General features: G+C 48.2%; 1 protein-coding gene across 2 annotated transcripts in view; it reads right to left on the bottom strand.

Moving 5' to 3' along the window:
- The window catches only part of LOC109909500 (START domain-containing protein 10-like), a 34,338-nt gene that overhangs the window by 10,917 nt on the left and 5,023 nt on the right, over positions 1–18,398 (bottom strand). Inside the window, exons 2-5 of one of the 2 annotated variants that reach the window (XM_031791170.1) lie at positions 12,467–12,614; positions 12,192–12,295; positions 7,978–8,095; positions 3,857–3,945 (exon numbers count right to left, since the gene is read on the bottom strand). In XM_031791170.1, the coding sequence (XP_031647030.1) occupies positions 3,857–3,945; positions 7,978–8,095; positions 12,192–12,295; positions 12,467–12,614 (459 nt within the window). The remainder of the gene's footprint in view (positions 1–3,856; positions 3,946–7,977; positions 8,096–12,191; positions 12,296–12,466; positions 12,615–18,398) is intronic. The other variant, XM_031791169.1, reaches the window with a different exon arrangement.

Genomic DNA, 18,398 nt, shown 5'->3' with positions numbered 1-18,398 from the left:
AGAACGAGAGAGAGAGATGGAGAACGAGAGAGAGATGGAGAACGAGAGAGAGAGATGGAGAACGAGAGAGAGATGGAGAACGAGAGAGAGATGGAGAACGAGAGAGAGAGATGGAGAACGAGAGAGATGGAGAACGAGAGAGAGATGGAGACCAAGAGAGAGAGATGGAGAACGAGAGAGAGATGGAGACCAATAGAGAGAGATGGAGAACGAGAGAGAGAGATGGAGAACGAGAGAGAGAGATGGAGAACGAGAGAGAGAGATGGAGAACGAGAGAGAGATGGAGAACGAGAGAGAGAGATGGAGAACGAGAGAGAGAGATGGAGAACGAGAGAGAGATGGAGAACGAGAGAGAGATGGAGAACGAGAGAGAGATGGAGAACGAGAGAGAGATGGAGAACGAGAGAGAGAGATGGAGAACGAGAGAGAGATGGAGAACGAGAGAGAGATGGAGAACGAGAGAGAGATGGAGAGCGAGAGAGAGATGGAGAACGAGAGAGAGAGATGGAGAACGAGAGAGAGATGGAGAACGAGAGAGATGGAGAACGAGAGAGAGAGATGGAGAACGAGAGAGAGATGGAGAACGAGAGAGAGATGGAGAACGAGAGAGAGATGGAGCACGAGAGAGAGATGGAGAGCGAGAGAGAGATGGAGAATGAGAGAGAGATGGAGAGCGAGAGAGAGATGGAGAGCGAGAGAGAGATGGAGAGCGAGAGAGAGATGGAGAGCGAGAGAGAGATGGAGAGCGAGAGAGAGATGGAGAACGAGAGAGATGGAGAGAGAGATGGAGAGCGAGAGAGATGGAGAGCGAGAGAGAGATGGAGAACGAGAGAGAGAGATGGAGAACGAGAGAGAGATGGAGAACGAGAGAGATGGAGAACGAGAGAGAGAGATGGAGAACGAGAGAGAGATGGAGAACGAGAGAGAGATGGAGAACGAGAGAGAGATGGAGAACGAGAGAGAGAGATGGAGAACGAGAGAGAGATGGAGAGCGAGAGAGAGATGGAGAATGAGAGAGAGATGGAGAGCGAGAGAGAGATGGAGAACGAGAGAGAGAGATGGAGAACGAGAGAGAGATGGAGAGAGAGATGGAGAGCGAGAGAGATGGAGAGCGAGAGAGAGATGGAGAACGAGAGAGAGAGATGGAGAACGAGAGAGAGATGGAGAACGAGAGAGATGGAGAACGAGAGAGAGAGATGGAGAACGAGAGAGAGATGGAGAACGAGAGAGAGATGGAGAACGAGAGAGAGATGGAGAACGAGAGAGAGAGATGGAGAACGAGAGAGAGATGGAGAGCGAGAGAGAGATGGAGAATGAGAGAGAGATGGAGAGCGAGAGAGAGATGGAGAGCGAGAGAGAGATGGAGAGCGAGAGAGAGATGGAGAGCGAGAGAGAGATGGAGAGCGAGAGAGAGATGGAGAGCGAGAGAGAGATGGAGAACGAGAGAGAGATGGAGAGAGAGATGGAGAGCGAGAGAGAGAGATGGAGAGCGAGAGAGATGGAGAGCGAGAGAGAGATGGAGAACGAGAGAGAGATGGAGAGAGAGATGGAGAGCGAGAGAGATGGAGAGCGAGAGAGAGAGATGGAGAGCGAGAGAGAGATGGAGAGCGAGAGAGAGAGATGGAGAGCGAGAGAGAGATTGAGAGCGAGAGAGAGATGGAGAGCGAGAGAGAGATGGAGAGCGAGAGAGAGAGATGGAGAACGAGAGAGAGAGATGGAGAACGAGAGAGAGAGATGGAGAGCGAGAGAGAGATGGAGAGCGAGAGAGAGATGGAGAGCGAGAGAGATGGAGAGCGAGAGAGAGAGATGGAGAACGAGAAGAGAGATGGAGAACGAGAGAGAGATGGAGAACGAGAGAGAGAGATGGAGAACGAGAGAGAGAGGGAGAACGAGAGAGAGAGATGGAGAACGAGAGAGAGATGGAGAACGAGAGAGAGAGATGGAGAACGAGAGAGAGAGGGAGAACGAGAGAGAGAGGGAGAACGAGAGAGAGAGATGGAGAACGAGAGAGAGATGGAGAACGAGAGAGAGAGATGGAGAACGAGAGAGAGATGGAGAACGAGAGAGAGATGGAGAGCGAGAGAGAGATGGAGAGCGAGAGAGAGATGGAGAGCGAGAGATGGAGAACGAGAGAGATGGAGAGCGAGAGAGAGAGCGAGAGAGAGATGGAGAGCGAGAGAGAGAGCTGGAGAACAAGAGAGATGGAGAGCGAGAGAGAGAGATGGAAAACGAGAGAGAGAGATGGAGAGCGAGAGAGAGATGGAGAGCGAGAGAGAGATGGAGAGCGAGAGAGAGATGGAGAGCGAGAGAGAGAGATGGAGAACGAGAGAGAGAGATGGAGAACGAGAGAGAGATGGAGAACGAGAGAGAGAGATGGAGAACGAGAGAGAGAGGGAGAACGAGAGAGAGAGATGGAGAACGAGAGAGAGATGGAGAACGAGAGAGAGGGAGAACGAGAGAGAGAGATGGAGAACGAGAGAGAGATGGAGAACGAGAGAGAGAGATGGAGAACGAGAGAGAGATGGAGAACGAGAGAGAGATGGAGAGCGAGAGAGAGATGGAGAGCGAGAGAGAGATGGAGAGCGAGAGATGGAGAACGAGAGAGATGGAGAGCGAGAGAGAGATGGAGAGCGAGAGAGAGAGCTGGAGAACAAGAGAGATGGAGAGCCGAGAGAGAGAGAGATGGGAAACGAGAGGAGAGAGATGGAAACGAGAGAGAGAGATGGAGCACCGAGAAGAGACAGCTGGAGAACGAGCGCAAGAGATGGAGAACGAGAGGGCAAACCAATGAAGAACACACACCCATTGTAATAAAACCCATATTTATGCTTATTTATTTTATCTTGTGTCCTTTAACCATTTGTACATTGTTAAAACACTGTATATATATATATATAATATGACATTTGTAATGTCTTTATTGTTTTGAAACTTCTGTATGTGTTAATGTTTTACTGTTAATTTTATTGTTTATTTCACTTTATATATTATCTAACCTCACTTGCTTTGGAAACTGTAACACATGTTTCCCATGCAATAAAGCCTTGAATTGAATTGAATTGAATTGAAATTGAATTGAAAGAGAGAGAGAGAGAGAGGATGGAGACCAAGAGAGCTCCCAAGAAGAGAGAGAGAGAGATGAGATGGAGACCGAGAGAGAGAGGATGGGGAGACCGAGAGAGAGAGGAAGACGAGAGAGAGAGAAGATGGAGACCAAAGAGAGAGAGAAAGATGGAGACCAAGAGAGAGAGAGAGATGGAGACCAAGAGAGAGAGAGATGGAGACCAAGAGAGAGAGAGATGGAGACCAAGAGAGAGAGAGAGAGTGGAGACCAAGTAGTGAAGATTTGAGACTGAGCGAGGAGCGGGACACCGATTTGGAGAGAGAGAGATGGACACCAAGAGAGAGTAGAGAGATTGGAGTCCCGACGAAGAGAGAGGATGGCAAACAATGAGAGAGAGAGATGGAGACCAAGAGAGAGAACGAGAGAGAGACCAAGAATGAGAGAGAGAGGGGGAGAGAGAGAGAGAGGATGGAATTGAGGAATCCATAGAATCAAACCATCTTGGGAGAATTGGAATAAATTAAACACACCTCATCATGAGAATTGGCTATCCAAAATGGGGTAGTGTGGAGAAATCACTTTGCAAACCTCTACAGCAATATAACAAAGAGCCCAGGACAAAAAGATATTCAAGAAAAATTACAAATCCTTGAATCAGCAGTCAAAGACTATCAGAATCCTGTGGATACCCCAATTACAGAAGAAGAATTATTGGAAAAACGATGCACTCTCCAACCCAAAAAGGCCTGTGGTGCTGATGGTATTTTAAATAAAATGATCAAATATACAGACCACAAATTGGCTATACTCAAACTCTTCAACATTATCCTCACTGCAGGTATTTTCCCCGATATTTGGAACCAGGGATTGATCACACCAATCTATAAAAATGGAGACAAATTTGACCCAAATAATTACAGAGGAATTTGCGTTAACAGCAACTTGGGGAAAATTCTCTGCAGTATTATAAATAGCAGACTACATCATTTCCTTGACGAACACAACGCCCTGAAAAGAAGCCAGATTGGATTTCTAAAAAATGATCATACAACAGACCACATTTACACCCTCCACACTCTAATTGATAAACAACCAAAACAAAGGCAAAATCTACTCGTGTTTTGTATATTTCAAGAAAGCATTTGAATCAATTTGGCACGAAGGTCTTTTTTATAAACTAATAGAAAGTGGTATTTTAGGGAAAACATATGATTTTATTAAATCAATGTACACTAAAAACAAATGTGCGGTTAAAATTGGCAACAAGCAAACAGACTTCTTCTTACAGGGACGGGGAGTGAAACAGGGCTGCCCAATAAGTCCAACACTATTTAACATCTACATTAATGAATTAACAACAAGCAAACAGACTTCTTCTCTCAGGGAAGGGGAGTGAAACAGGGCTGCCCAATAAGTCCAACACTATTTAACATCTACATTAATGAATTGGCAAAAACATTAGAAGAATCGATAGCACCTGGTATCACCCTACACAACACTGAAATCAAGTGTCTGCTGTACGCAGATGACCTGGTGCTGCGGTCTCCCACTAAAGAGGGTTACAGCAGCACCTAGATCGTCTTCACAGGTTCTGTCAGACCTGGGCTCTGACCGTTAACCACAGGTTCTGTCAGACCTGGGCTCTGATCGTTAACCACAGGTTCTGTCAGACCTGGGCTCTGATCGTTAACCACAGGTTCTGTCAGACCTGGGCTCTGATCGTTAACCACAGGTTCTGTCAGACCTGGGCTCTGATCGTTAACCACAGGTTCTGTCAGACCTGGGCTCTGACCGTTAACCACAGGTTCTGTCAGACCTGGGCTCTGATCGTTAACCACAGGTTCTGTCAGACCTGGGCTCTGACCGTTAACCACAGGTTCTGTCAGACCTGGGCTCTGATCGTTAACCACAGGTTCTGTCAGACCTGGGCTCTGATCGTTAACCACAGGTTCTGTCAGACCTGGGCTCTGATCGTTAACCACAGGTTCTGTCAGACCTGGGCTCTGACCGTTAACCACAGGTTCTGTCAGACCTGGGCTCTGATCGTTAACCACAGGTTCTGTCAGACCTGGGCTCTGATCGTTAACCACAGGTTCTGTCAGACCTGGGCTCTGATCGTTAACCTAAAAAAACGATATATATAATGATATTCCAAAAAAGGTCAGGATGACAAATATAAATTCTATTTGGACACAGTTCTATTAGAACACACCAAAAACTACACATTTCTAGGACTAAATATCAGCAACACAGGTAGCTTTCACATGGCTGTGAATGAGCTGAGAGACAAAGCAAGAAGAGCATTCTATGCCATTAAAAGGAACATCAAAATCAAAATTCCAATTAGAATCTGGCTCAAAATGTTTCAATCAGTTCTAGAACCAATTGCTCTATATGGCAGTGAAGTATGGGGTCCAATCTCTAGTAATGAATTTACCAAATGGGACAAACATCCAATTGAAATACTGCATGCAGAGTTTTGCAAGACTGTATTGCAAGTGCAAAGAAAAACTCCAAATAACGCATGTAGAGCAGAATTGGGCCAATACCCCCTCCTCATTCGAATAGAAAAAAGAGCCATCATATTTTACAACCATCTAAAAACAAGTGACCCCAAAACATTCCATCACACAGCTCTACAATGTCAAGAGATAAAAAAAATTAAAAAAGAAGAGTCCCCTCAGCCAGCTGGTTCTGGGTCTCAGTTCACTAACCCAAACCAATCCCATAGAGCTTCAGGACGGCACTCAGAAAATCTGGCCCAACCAAATCATCACAAAACAAAAATAAACATATATCACCTATTGGAAAGACACCACAAAAAATCTAAGTAAACTTCAATGCTATTTGGCTCTAAACAGACAGTACATGGTGGCAGACTATCTGACCACTGTGACTGATAGAAAACTGAGGAAAACACTGACTAGGTACAGACTCAGTGAGCACAGTCTGGCTATAGAGACCGGTCGTCACAGACAAACCTGGCTGCCCAGAGAGGACAGGCTATGCTCACTCTGCTCCAGGGGAGAGGTAGAGACAGAGCTGCATTTCCTGTTACACTGTGACAAATACTCAGACCTAAGAGAATATTTATTTCCCAAAATTATAATTCAATACAAAGAATTTGAAACTATAATAGATGAAGAAAAAATCTAATATTTACTGGGTGAAAAGCCAAAATGCGCAGTTTTGGCAACCAAATGTGTCCTCCTGCCACAACCTGAGAGACAGCCAGTGAAAAGTGCAATGTAATGTCAATATTATTTCCCATCTTGTTTTGTTTTGTCTTCATACCACGTCATTGTTTCTTCTCAGTCATGTTGTCCACTACCATTGCTTTAATAAATTTCTTGTTCTCATTAATATTGTTGTTGTATTGTTGTTAATGGTAATCCCATGTCCACTACTACTATTATTATTGCTGTTGTAGTGTTGTTAATGGTAATCCCATGTCCACTACTACTATTAATATTGCTGTTGTAGTTGTTGTTAATGGTAATCCCATGTCCACTACTACTATTAATATTGCTGTTGGTCCCACCATTTATTTATATATAAATATATATATATATATAGTACATGTTTTCTAATGTATACTTTGACAATGTGAGTAATAATGAACTTGCCAGTCAATAAAGTAAATTGAATTGAAAGAGATGGAGAACAAGAGAGAGAGAGAGAGAGATGGAGAACAGAGAGAGAGAGAGAGAGATGGAGCAACCAGAGAGAGTAGAGAGAGAGATGGAGAACAAGAGAGAGATAGAGAGGAGAGAATGGAGAAGAGAGAGAGAGAGAGAGATGGAGAACAGAGAGAGAGAGAGAGAGAGATGGAGAACAAGAGAGAGAGAGAGAGAGAGAGATGGAGAACAAGAGAGAGAGAGAGATGAGAAGAGATGGAGAGAACAGATGGAGAGAGAGAGAGAGAGAGAGATGGAGAACAGAGAGAGAGAGAGAGAGAGATGGAGAACAAGAGAGAGAGAGAGAGAGGAGATGGAGAACAAGAGAGAGAGAGAGAGAGAGAATGGAGAACAAGAGAGAGAGAGAGAGAGATGGAGAACAAGAGAGAGAGAGAGAGAGAGATGGAGAACAAGAGAGAGAGAGAGAGAGAGATGGAGAACAAGAGAGAGAGAGAGAGAGAGATGGAGAACAAGAGAGAGAGAGGAGAGAGAGATGGAGAAACAAGAGAGAGAGAGAGAGAGAGATGGAGAACAAGAGAGAGAGAGAGAGAGAGAGATGGAGAACAAGAGAGAGAGAGAGAGAGAGATGGAGAACAAGAGAGAGAGAGAGAGAGAGAGATGGAGAACAAGAGAGAGAGATGGAGTACAAAGAGAAAGCGAGATGGAGAACGAGAGAGAGATGGAGAACAAGAGAGAGAGAGATGGAGTACAAAAGAGAGAGCGAGATGGAGAACGAGAGAGAGAGAGATGGAGAACGAGAGAGAGAGATGGAGAACGAGAGAGAGATGGAGAACGAGAGAGAGAGATGGAGAACGAGAGAGAGAGATGGAGAACGAGAGAGAGAGATGGAGAACGAGAGATGGGGAACGAGAGAGAGAGAGATGGAGAACGAGAGATGGGGAACGAGAGAGAGATGGAGAACGAGAGATGGGGAACGAGAGAGATGGAGAACGAGAGAGAGAGATGCGGGACTGTCCCTGTCCTACAGATCCATAGTTACTATGGCGATTTCTGTTGAAAGAAGGTCCTGAGTATTCATTCATTAACTCTCCAAGCACATTAACCACCTGGTGGCTCCTGAGAGGACGACTGATAATAATGTCTGGAATGGAGTAAGTGGAATGGTATCAAACATGTGGTTTCCATGTGATTCATACCATTCCATTGACTCCATTCCAGCCATTACTATGAGCCGTCCTCCTCTCAGAAACCTCCACTGAGTCTTGTGTGTATTACCTTTTGGGTCCACGTGTGCCAGGTAGGTAAGAGTGCAGTGGTTCGGTCCGTGGCTCTGGATCAGGTAGCCAGTCTGGATGGACACAGCTCGTACCATGTCCTTCTTTGGGGGGTATTTCTACAGGAACAGTGGAACAGCCCTAGTTAGCGCAGAACACCCCTATCTGAGGAAATGGTCTCAACCACTGACACTAGGTTCAATTGCTCTAAATACAATTGACTCCAGATATTTGGGTTTGTTTTTGCACGACTGCACAATGCAGCCATAACATGCTGTCATGACTTCCGCCGAAGTCGGCTCCTCTCCCTGTTCGTTCGGCGATCGATGTCACCGGCTTTCTAGCCATTGCCGCTTCATTTCTCATATTTCCATTTGTTTTGTCTTGTTTCCATACACACCTGGTTTTCATTCCCTAATCACACTGAATGTATTTAGTCCTCTGTTCCCCTCCAGGTCTTTGTGTGAAATTGTTTTGATGTTATGTGGGTATTGTTTACACGCCAGACTTCTGTTAATGTTCTGTGTTTTGGGCACGTTTTATGTACTCACTAAACCCAATAACCCTCACCTCCCACTAAACCCAATAACCCTCACCTCCCACTAAACCCAATAACCCTCACCTCCCACTTAACCCAATAACCCTCACCTCCAACTAAACCCAATAACCCTCACCTCCCACTAAACCCAATAACCCTCACCTCCCACTAAACCCAATAACCCTCACCTCCAACTAAACCCAATAACCCTCACCTCCAACTAAACCCAATAACTCTCACCTCCCACTTAACCCAATAACCCTCACCTCTCACTAAACCCAATAACCCTCACCTCCCACTAAACCCAATAACCCTCACCTCCCACTAAACCCAATAACTCTCACCTCCCACTAAACCCAATAACCCTCACTAAACTCAATGTGAGAAAAGTAGCTATGTTTGTGTGGATGTATGTTGTTTTTTCTCGTGTCTTGCAGGTTTGTTGAGTGTTTGCGTGTGTAAGCTTACAGCAGCAGCAGTCACGTGAGTTTTCCACTTAACATTGATCACTCACACACACACAGCACACAAGAGAGAGAGAGAGAAAAAGAAAGAGAAACATGTTGAGTGCTTCCTTCTAGACAGGATGCCTCGATCTCGCTGTCTTCCTCCACTGGGCAGAAAAAGAACCACAGCATGTGGGCCTAATTCCAAACCAAACCGTTATCCCCTTCCTTTCTGCCCTAGGTGACTAGTCTTGTCAGGTCTGATTGAACAGGAGAAAGGAGAGTGGTATTATAAGGGTTCTAGAAGGCTCTTCCAATAAGCTCAAGTCAAGGTTCTACCATCTTGCTTTCAACTTCTCAAAGGTCCTGAAGGACAGATTCTGAAGGACAGATCGGAAGGAGATACATTTTCAGTTTGGCATTGAGCCACTGTACTGTCTGAGTGATCTAACCTGGAGCTACCACTGCCCTATCCAGCGCACACACACACACACATGCGCACACAGGCTTTGTCCAGCATTAGCAGTGGCACGGACCAATAAAGCTTTATTCAAATGCCAGAGGATTATTTAACCAAATACAATCTTACTAAAGTGAGCAAATAGTCCACTTAAACACACATTTAAACACGTGACACACACACAACACACCTTTATCAAAATGCACCTACGTAGCCAAACACAACCAGTGAAGATACTCCAAGACATGTTCATTTAAATAGAGAGGACAGTTCCACTGTAGCATTTGTTTCCCAATGACGTCAAGGGAGACTAGGCTTCAGGTCTGTTCTCTTCTGTTTCTCCCTGTAGAGCATCACACAACCAGTTATAGTTAGAGTTATAGTACAGGAACAGGGTTGGAGAGCCCTGAGGGAGAAGGTATAGTTCAGGAACAGGGTTGGAGAGCCCTGAGGGAGAAGGTATAGTACAGGAACAGGGTTGGAGAGCCCTGAGGGAGAAGGTATAGTACAGGAACAGGGTTGGAGAGCCCTGAGGGAGAAGGTATAGTACAGGAACAGGGTTGGAGAGCCCTGAGGGAGAAGGTATGGTACAGGAACAGGGTTGGAGAGCCCTGAGGGAGAAGGTATAGTACAGGAACAGGGTTGGAGAGCCCTGAGGGAGAAGGTATAGTACAGGAACAGGGTTGAAGAGCCCTGAGGGAGAAGGTATAGTACAGGAACAGGGTTGGAGAGCCCTGAGGGAGAAGGTATAGTTCAGGAACAGGGTTGGAGAGCCCTGAGGGAGAAGGTATAGTACAGGAACAGGGTTGGAGAGCCCTGAGGGAGAAGGTATAGTACAGGAACAGGGTTGGAGAGCCCTGAGGGAGAAGGTATAGTACAGGAACAGGGTTGGAGAGCCCTGAGGGAGAAGGTATGGTACAGGAACAGGGTTGGAGAGCCCTGAGGGAGAAGGTATAGTACAGGAACAGGGTTGGAGAGCCCTGAGGGAGAAGGTATAGTACAGGAACAGGGTTGGAGAGCCCTGAGGGAGAAGGTATAGTACAGGAACAGGGTTGAAGAGCCCTGAGGGAGAAGGTATAGTTCAGGAACAGGGTTGGAGAGCCCTGAGGGAGAAGGTATAGTTCAGGAACAGGGTTGGAGAGCCCTGAGGGAGAAGGTATAGTACAGGAACAGAGTTGAAGAGCCCTGAGGGAGAAGGTATAGTACAGGAACAGGGTTGGAGAGCCCTGAGGGAGAAGGTATAGTACAGGAACAGGGTTGAAGAGCTCTGAGGGAGAAGGTATAGTACAGGAACAGGGTTGGAGAGCCCTGAGGGAGAAGGTATAGTACAGGAACAGGGTTGGAGAGCCCTGAGGGAGAAGGTATAGTACAGGAACAGGGTTGGAGAGCCCTGAGGGAGAAGGTATAGTACAGGAACAGGGTTGGAGAGCCCTGAGGGAGAAGGTATAGTACAGGAACAGGGTTTGAAGAGCCCTGAGGGAGAAGGTATAGTACAGGAACAGGGTTGGAGAGCCCTGAGGGAGAAGGTATAGTACAGGAACAGGGTTGGAGAGCCCTGAGGGAGAAGGTATAGTACAGGAACAGGGTTGGAGAGCCCTGAGGGAGAAGGTATAGTACAGGAACAGGGTTGAAGAGCCCTGAGGGAGAAGGTATAGTACAGGAACAGGGTTGGAGAGCCCTGAGGGAGAAGGTATAGTACAGGAACAGGGTTGAAGAGCCCTGAGGGAGAAGGTATAGTACAGGAACAGGGTTGGAGAGCCCTGAGGGAGAAGGTATAGTACAGGAACAGGGTTGGAGAGCCCTGAGGGAGAAGGTATAGTACAGGAACAGGGTTGGAGAGCCCTGAGGGAGAAGGTATAGTACAGGAACAGGGTTGGAGAGCCCTGAGGGAGAAGGTATAGTTCAGGAACAGGGTTGGAGAGCCCTGAGGGAGAAGGTATAGTACAGGAACAGGGTTGAAGAGCCCTGAGGGAGAAGGTATAGTACAGGAACAGGGTTGGAGAGCCCTGAGGGAGAAGGTATAGTACAGGAACAGGGTTGGAGAGCCCTGAGGGAGAAGGTATAGTACAGGAACAGGGTTGAAGAGCCCTGAGGGAGAAGGTATAGTACAGGAACAGGGTTGGAGAGCCCTGAGGGAGAAGGTATAGTACAGGAACAGGGTTGGAGAGCCCTGAGGGAGAAGGTATAGTACAGGAACAGGGTTGGAGAGCCATGAGGGAGAAGGTATAGTACAGGAACAGGGTTGGAGAGCCCTGAGGGAGAAGGTATAGTACAGGAACAGGGTTGGAGAGCCCTGAGGGAGAAGGTATAGTACAGGAACAGGGTTGGAGAGCCCTGAGGGAGAAGGTATAGTACAGGAACAGGGTTGGAGAGCCCTGAGGGAGAAGGTATAGTACAGGAACAGGGTTGGAGAGCCCTGAGGGAGAAGGTATAGTACAGGAACAGGGTTGGAGAGCCCTGAGGGAGAAGGTATAGTACAGGAACAGGGTTGGAGAGCCCTGAGGGAGAAGGTATAGTACAGGAACAGGGTTGGAGAGCCCTGAGGGAGAAGGTATAGTACAGGAACAGGGTTGGAGAGCCCTGAGGGAGAAGGTATAGTACAGGAACAGGGTTGGAGAGCCCTGAGGGAGAAGGTATAGTACAGGAACAGGGTTGGAGAGCCCTGAGGGAGAAGGTATAGTACAGGAACAGGGTTGGAGAGCCCTGAGGGAGAAGGTATAGTTCAGGGTTCTGGACTAGGATACTCTCTCCCTGTACATGTATATACTTACAGCATGTTTGACAGAGTAGTTCATGATGATGTAATCACTGCCAGTGGGCAGCCAAGAGCGCAGCGTGATGACGTCACGGTTCCTCAGCGGCTTGGGACACTTCCCTAGACACAGACGAGGAGGAGCCTCATTAACATACACACACTGAATATGTGTGTGTGTGTGTGTATATGTGTGTGTGTGTGTGCGTGCGTGCGTGCGTGTGTGTATATGTGTGTGTGTGTGTGTGCGTGCGTGCTTGCGTGTGTGTGTATGTGTGTATGTGTGTGTCGTACAGGAGTAGTAGCCCACATCTGCGTTAACAGTGAGTTTTCCGATGTCGAAGGTTTCGATGACGTTCGCGTCCCATTTCCTCCGGTACTCGATGTCATGGAGAACATCATACATGGTCTCAGCTGGCACATCCTTACACGCCATCCGACACTGCAGGAGAGACACACACATTTAATAAATAGTCAACACACACAGTCATACACACACACCTACCGTTATTTGACCAAACACACACTTGTGTGTGTGTGTGTGTGTTTGTGGGGTGGGGTGGGGGAGGGGCAGTTTAATAGTAAAACCGTGGGCACAACGTCAGGCTCTTAAAAAGCGAGAGCACACACACCAGTGGCCTGCAAAACTGCCCTAGAGTAGCGCCATCTCCATGGTTACCTCAGCCAGGGGAAGACCACAACAACACCGACAGAAGAGTGGAGAAAGCCATAGAGGGCACCAGTTTTAACCCCAGCTACACGGGGATAACCCAGACCAAAAGCAGCACACTACCTATCAACAGCCTTGTGGGTCTGTGTTTGGAGGAATGAGCTGTGTGTGTATGTGTGTGTGTGTGTGTGTGTGTGTGTGTGTGTGTGTGTGTGTGCGTGTGTGTGTGTGTGTGTGTGTGGGACTAAGGACTTAAAAGTCACAATGGAGCTGAGAGAATAATGGAGTGATTGTGTCCGCGGGGCAGATTGAAACAGGAGAGGAAAAAAGAGAGGGAGGGAGAGAGAAGACATCACTGTAATTCTGTTAAAGTCATTCAGTATACAAATCAAATCAAATCAAATTTATTTATATAGCCCTTCGTACATCAGCTGATATCTCAAAGTGCTGTACAGAAACCCAGCCTAAAACCCCAAACAGCAAGCAATGCAGGTGGAGAAGCACCTCCTCTACTGATGAGGACAGGAGAGACAAATGTCTGCTGTTTGCTGATGATCTGGTGCTTCTGTCACCAACCAAGGAGGGCCTACAGCAGCACCTAGATTTTCTGCACAGATTCTGCCAGACCTGGGCCCTGACAGACCTGGGTCCTGACTGTAAATCTCAGTAAGACAAAGATAATGGTGTTACAAAAAAGGTCCAGTTGCCAGGACCACAAATACAAATTCCATCTAGACACCGTTGCCCTAGAGCACACAAAAAAATATACATACCTTGGCCTAAACATCAGCGCCACAGGTAACTTCCACAAAGCTGTGAATGATCTGAGAGACAAGGCAAGAAGGGCATTCTACAACCACCTAAAAGGAATCGATTCCCAAACTTTCCATACCAAAGCCATCAACGACAGAGAGATGAATAGAGAAGAGAAGAGTCCCCTAAGCAAGCTGGACCTGGGGCTCTGTTCACAAACACAAACAGACCCCACAGAGCACCAGGACAGCAACTGCAACACAATTAGACCCAAGCAAATCATGAGAAAACAAAAAGATGATTACTTGACACATTAGAAAGAATGAACAAAAAACAGAGCAAACTAGAATGCTATTTGGCCCCAAACAGAGAGTACACAGTGGCAGAATACCTGACCACTGTGACTGACCCAAACTTAAGGAAAGCTTTGACTATGTACAGACTCAGTGAGCATAGCCTTGCTATTGAGAAAGGCCACCGTAGGCAGACATGGCTCTCAAGAGAAGACAGGCTATGTGCACACTGCCCACAAAATTAGGTTGAAACTGAGCTGCACTTCCTAACCTCCTGCCAAATGTATGACCATATTAGAGACACATATTTCCCTCAGATTACACAGATCCACAAAGAATTCGAAAACAAATCCAATTTGGGTGAAATACCAGTGTGCAATCACAGCAGCAAGATGTGTGACCTGTTGCCACAAGAAAAGGGCAACCAGTGAAGAACAAACACCATTGTAAATACAATCGATATTTATTTATTTTCCCTTTTGTACTTTAACTATTTGTACATCATTATACCACTGTATAAAGACAGACATTTGAAATGTCTCTATTCCTTTGAAACTTTTGTGATGTTTACTGCTCATTTCTGATTGTTTATTTCACTTTGGTTTATCATCTAGTTGCTTTGGCGATATGTAAACATATGTTCCCCATGACAATAAATCCCCTTAAACTGAATTGAGAGAGAGAGAGAGACATGGAGATTGGTGTCTGTGAACCGTCAATTGACAGAGTCCTGTGGGCCAGACACTGCATGCTCACAGTCACATGATACACGACCTCTAACCTGATACACACACACACCCTCCCCCCTGCATCAGACTTCACTACAGTCAGCTGCTGTGTTTAATCCAACATTCCTCCTTGTCCCAGTCTACCCCCCCCCCCCCCCCCCCACCCCCCCAGCTCATCTGTTCTGCTGGACACTGGTAGAGGAACGTGGAAGAGAAGGATGAGAGGGGAGGAGTGTGTATCTGTATACCATCAGTGAGTAGGGGTTCCCTCAGTCCTCAGGGTGTGTGTGGGCTGGGGAAAGACCAAACAGTACCCAGCAGTCTGGCAGACACCCACATATGACACACACACCGTTCACATTTACATACAGAAGGATAGCTCTGCTGCCTTAGTGTGAGTGTGTGTGTGTGTGTGTGTGTGTGTGTGTGTGTGTGTGTGTGTGTGTGTGTGTGTGTGTCAGTATAATGCTGATGATATGGCTGACCAATGGTTACTGGCTATTAGATGATTGATGATAATGATGCTGATAATAACAACACTATGGATCTTTCCCCGGGTTTCAATGTCTCTGCACTTTACATGTCACTGTTCTTTACTGCTATAGACCCTCAGGGAGAACACTACAACAGCCCCCTCAGGGAGAACACTACAACAGCCCCCTCAGGGAGAACACTACAACAGCCCCCTCAGGGAGAACACTACAACCGCCCCCTCAGGGAGAACACTACAACAGCCCCTCAGGGAGAGGAGAACACTACAACAGCCCCCTCAGGGAGATGAGAACACTACAACAGCCCCCTCAGGGAGAGGAGAACACTACAACAGCCCCCTCAGTGAGAACACTACAACAGCCCCCTCAGTGAGAACACTACAACAGCCCCCTCAGTGAGAACACTACAACAGCCCCCTCAGTGAGAACACTACAACAGCCCCCCTCAGTGAGAACACTACAACAGCCCCCTCAGTGAGAACACTACAACAGCCCCCTCAGTGAGAACACTACAACAGCCCCCTCAGTGAGAACACTACAACAGCCCCCTCAGTGAGAACACTACAACAGCCCCCTCAGTGATTGGAGAACAGTACAACAGCCCCCTCAGTGAGAGGAGAACACTACAACAGCCCCCTCAGGGAGAACACTACAACAGCCCCCTCAGGGAGAGGAGAACACTACAACAGCCCCCTCAGGGAGAGCACTACAACAGCCCCCTCAGGGAGAGGAGAACACTACAACAGCCCCCTCGGGAGAGGAGAACACTACAACAGCCCCCTCAGTGAGAACACTACAACAGCCCCCTCAGGGAGAGCACTACAACAGCCCCCTCAGGGAGAGCACTACAACAGCCCCCTCAGGGAGAGGAGAACACTACAACAGCCCCCTCGGGAGAGGAGAACACTACAACAGCCCCCTCAGTGAGAACACTACAACAGCCCCCTCAGTGAGAGGAGAACACTACAACAGCCCCCTCAGTGAGAGGAGAACACTACAACAGCCCCCGCAGTGAGAGGAGAACACTACAACAGCCCCCTCGGGAGAGGAGAACACTACAACAGCCCCCTCAGTGAGAACACTACAACAGCCACCTCAGTGAGAACACTACAACAGCCCCCTCAGTGAGAACACTACAACAGCCCCCTCAGTGAGAACACTACAACAGCCCCCTCAGTGAGAGGATAACACTACCACAGCCCCCTCAGTGAGAACATTACAACAGCCCCCTCAGTGAGAACACTACAACAGCCCCCTCAGTGAGAACACTACAACAGCCCCCTCAGGGAGAACACTACAACAGCCCCCTCAGGGTGAACACTACAACAGCCCCCTCAGTGAGAACACTACAACAGCCCCCTCAGGGAGAACACTACAACAGCCCCCTCAGGAAGATGAGAACACTACAACAGCCCCCTCAGTGAGAACACTACAACAGCCCCCTCAGTGAGAACACTACAACAGCCCCCTCAGTGAGAGGAGAATAGTACAACAGCCCCCTCAGTGAGAGGAGAACACTACAACAGCCCCCTCAGGGAGAACACTACAACAGCCCCCTCAGGGAGAACACTACAACAGCCCCCTCAGTGAGAACACTACAACAGCCCCCTCAGTGAGAACACTACAACAGCCCCCTCAGGGAGAACACTACAACAGCCCCCTCAGTGAGAGGAGAACACTACAACAGCCCCCTCAGTGAGAACACTACAACAGCCCCCTCAGGGAGAGGAAAACACTACAACAGCCCCCTCAGGGAGAACACTACAACAGCCCCCTCAGTGAGAACACTACAACAGCCCCCTCAGGGAGAACACTACAACAGCCCCCTCAGGAAGATGAGAACACTACAACAGCCCCCTCAGGGAGAACACTACAACAGCCCCCTCAGGGAGAACACTACAACAGCCCCCTCAGGAAGATGAGAACACTACAACAGCCCCCTCAGTGATTGGAGAACAATACAACAGCCCCCTCAGTGAGAGGAGAATAGTACAACAGCCCCCTCAGTGAGAGGAGAACACTACAACAGCCCCCTCAGGGAGAACACTACAACAGCCCCCTCAGGGAGAACACTACAACAGCCGCCTCAGGGAGAGGAGAATACTACAACAGCCCCCTCAGGGAGAACACTACAACAGCCCCTCAGGGAGAGGAGAACACTACAACAGCCCCCTCAGGGAGATGAGAACACTACAACAGCCCCCTCAGTGATTGGAGAACAATACAACAGCCCCCTCAGTGAGAACACTACAACAGCCCCCTCAGGGAGAACACTACAACAGCCCCCTCAGGAAGATGAGAACACTACAACAGCCCCCTCAGGGAGAACACTACAACGGCCCCCTCAGGGAGAACACTACAACAGCCCCCTCAGGGAGAACACTACAACAGCCCCCTCAGTGAGAGGAGAACACTACAACAGCCCCCTCAGTGAGAGGAGAATAGTACAACAGCCCCCTCAGTGAGAGGAGAACACTACAACAGCCCCCTCAGGGAGAACACTACAACAGCCCCCTCAGGGAGAACACTACAACAGCCCCCTCAGTGAGAACACTACAACAGCCCCCTCAGGGAGAACACTACAACAGCCCCCTCAGTGAGAGGAGAACACTACAACAGCCCCCTCAGTGAGAACACTACAACAGCCCCCTCAGTGAGAACACTACAACAGCCCCCTCAGGGAGAGGAAAACACTACAACAGCCCCCTCAGGGAGAACACTACAACAGCCCCCTCAGTGATTGGAGAACAATACAACAGCCCCCTCAGTGAGAGGAGAATAGTACAACAGCCCCCTCAGGGAGAACACTACAACAGCCCCCTCAGGGAGAACACTACAACAGCCCCCTCAGGGAGAACACTACAACAGCCCCCTCAGGGAGAGGAGAACACTACAACAGCCCCCTCAGGGAGAACACTACAACAGCCCCCTCAGTGAGAGGAGAACACTACAACAGCCCCCTCAGGGAGAACACTACAACAGCCCCCTCAGGGAGAACACTACAACAGCCCCCTCAGGGAGAACACTACAACAGCCCCCTCAGGGAGAGGAGAACACTACAACAGCCCCCTCAGGGAGAACACTACAACAGCCCCCTCAGGGAGAACACTACAACAGCCCCCTCAGTGAGAACACTACAACAGCCCCCTCAGGGAGAACACTACAACAGCCCCCTCAGTGAGAACACTAACAGCCCCCTCAGGGAGAACACTACAACAGCCCCCTCAGGACCCCCCGCAGGGAGAACACTACAACAGCCCCCTCAGGGAGAGGAGAACACTACAACAGCCC

The sequence above is a fragment of the Oncorhynchus kisutch genome, linkage group LG15 (genome assembly GCF_002021735.2).
Source record: "Oncorhynchus kisutch isolate 150728-3 linkage group LG15, Okis_V2, whole genome shotgun sequence".
Lineage (NCBI taxonomy): Eukaryota > Metazoa > Chordata > Actinopteri > Salmoniformes > Salmonidae > Oncorhynchus > Oncorhynchus kisutch.
The sequence above is the reverse complement of the archived record's forward strand: the minus strand, read 5'-3'. Positions and strand labels throughout refer to the sequence as shown.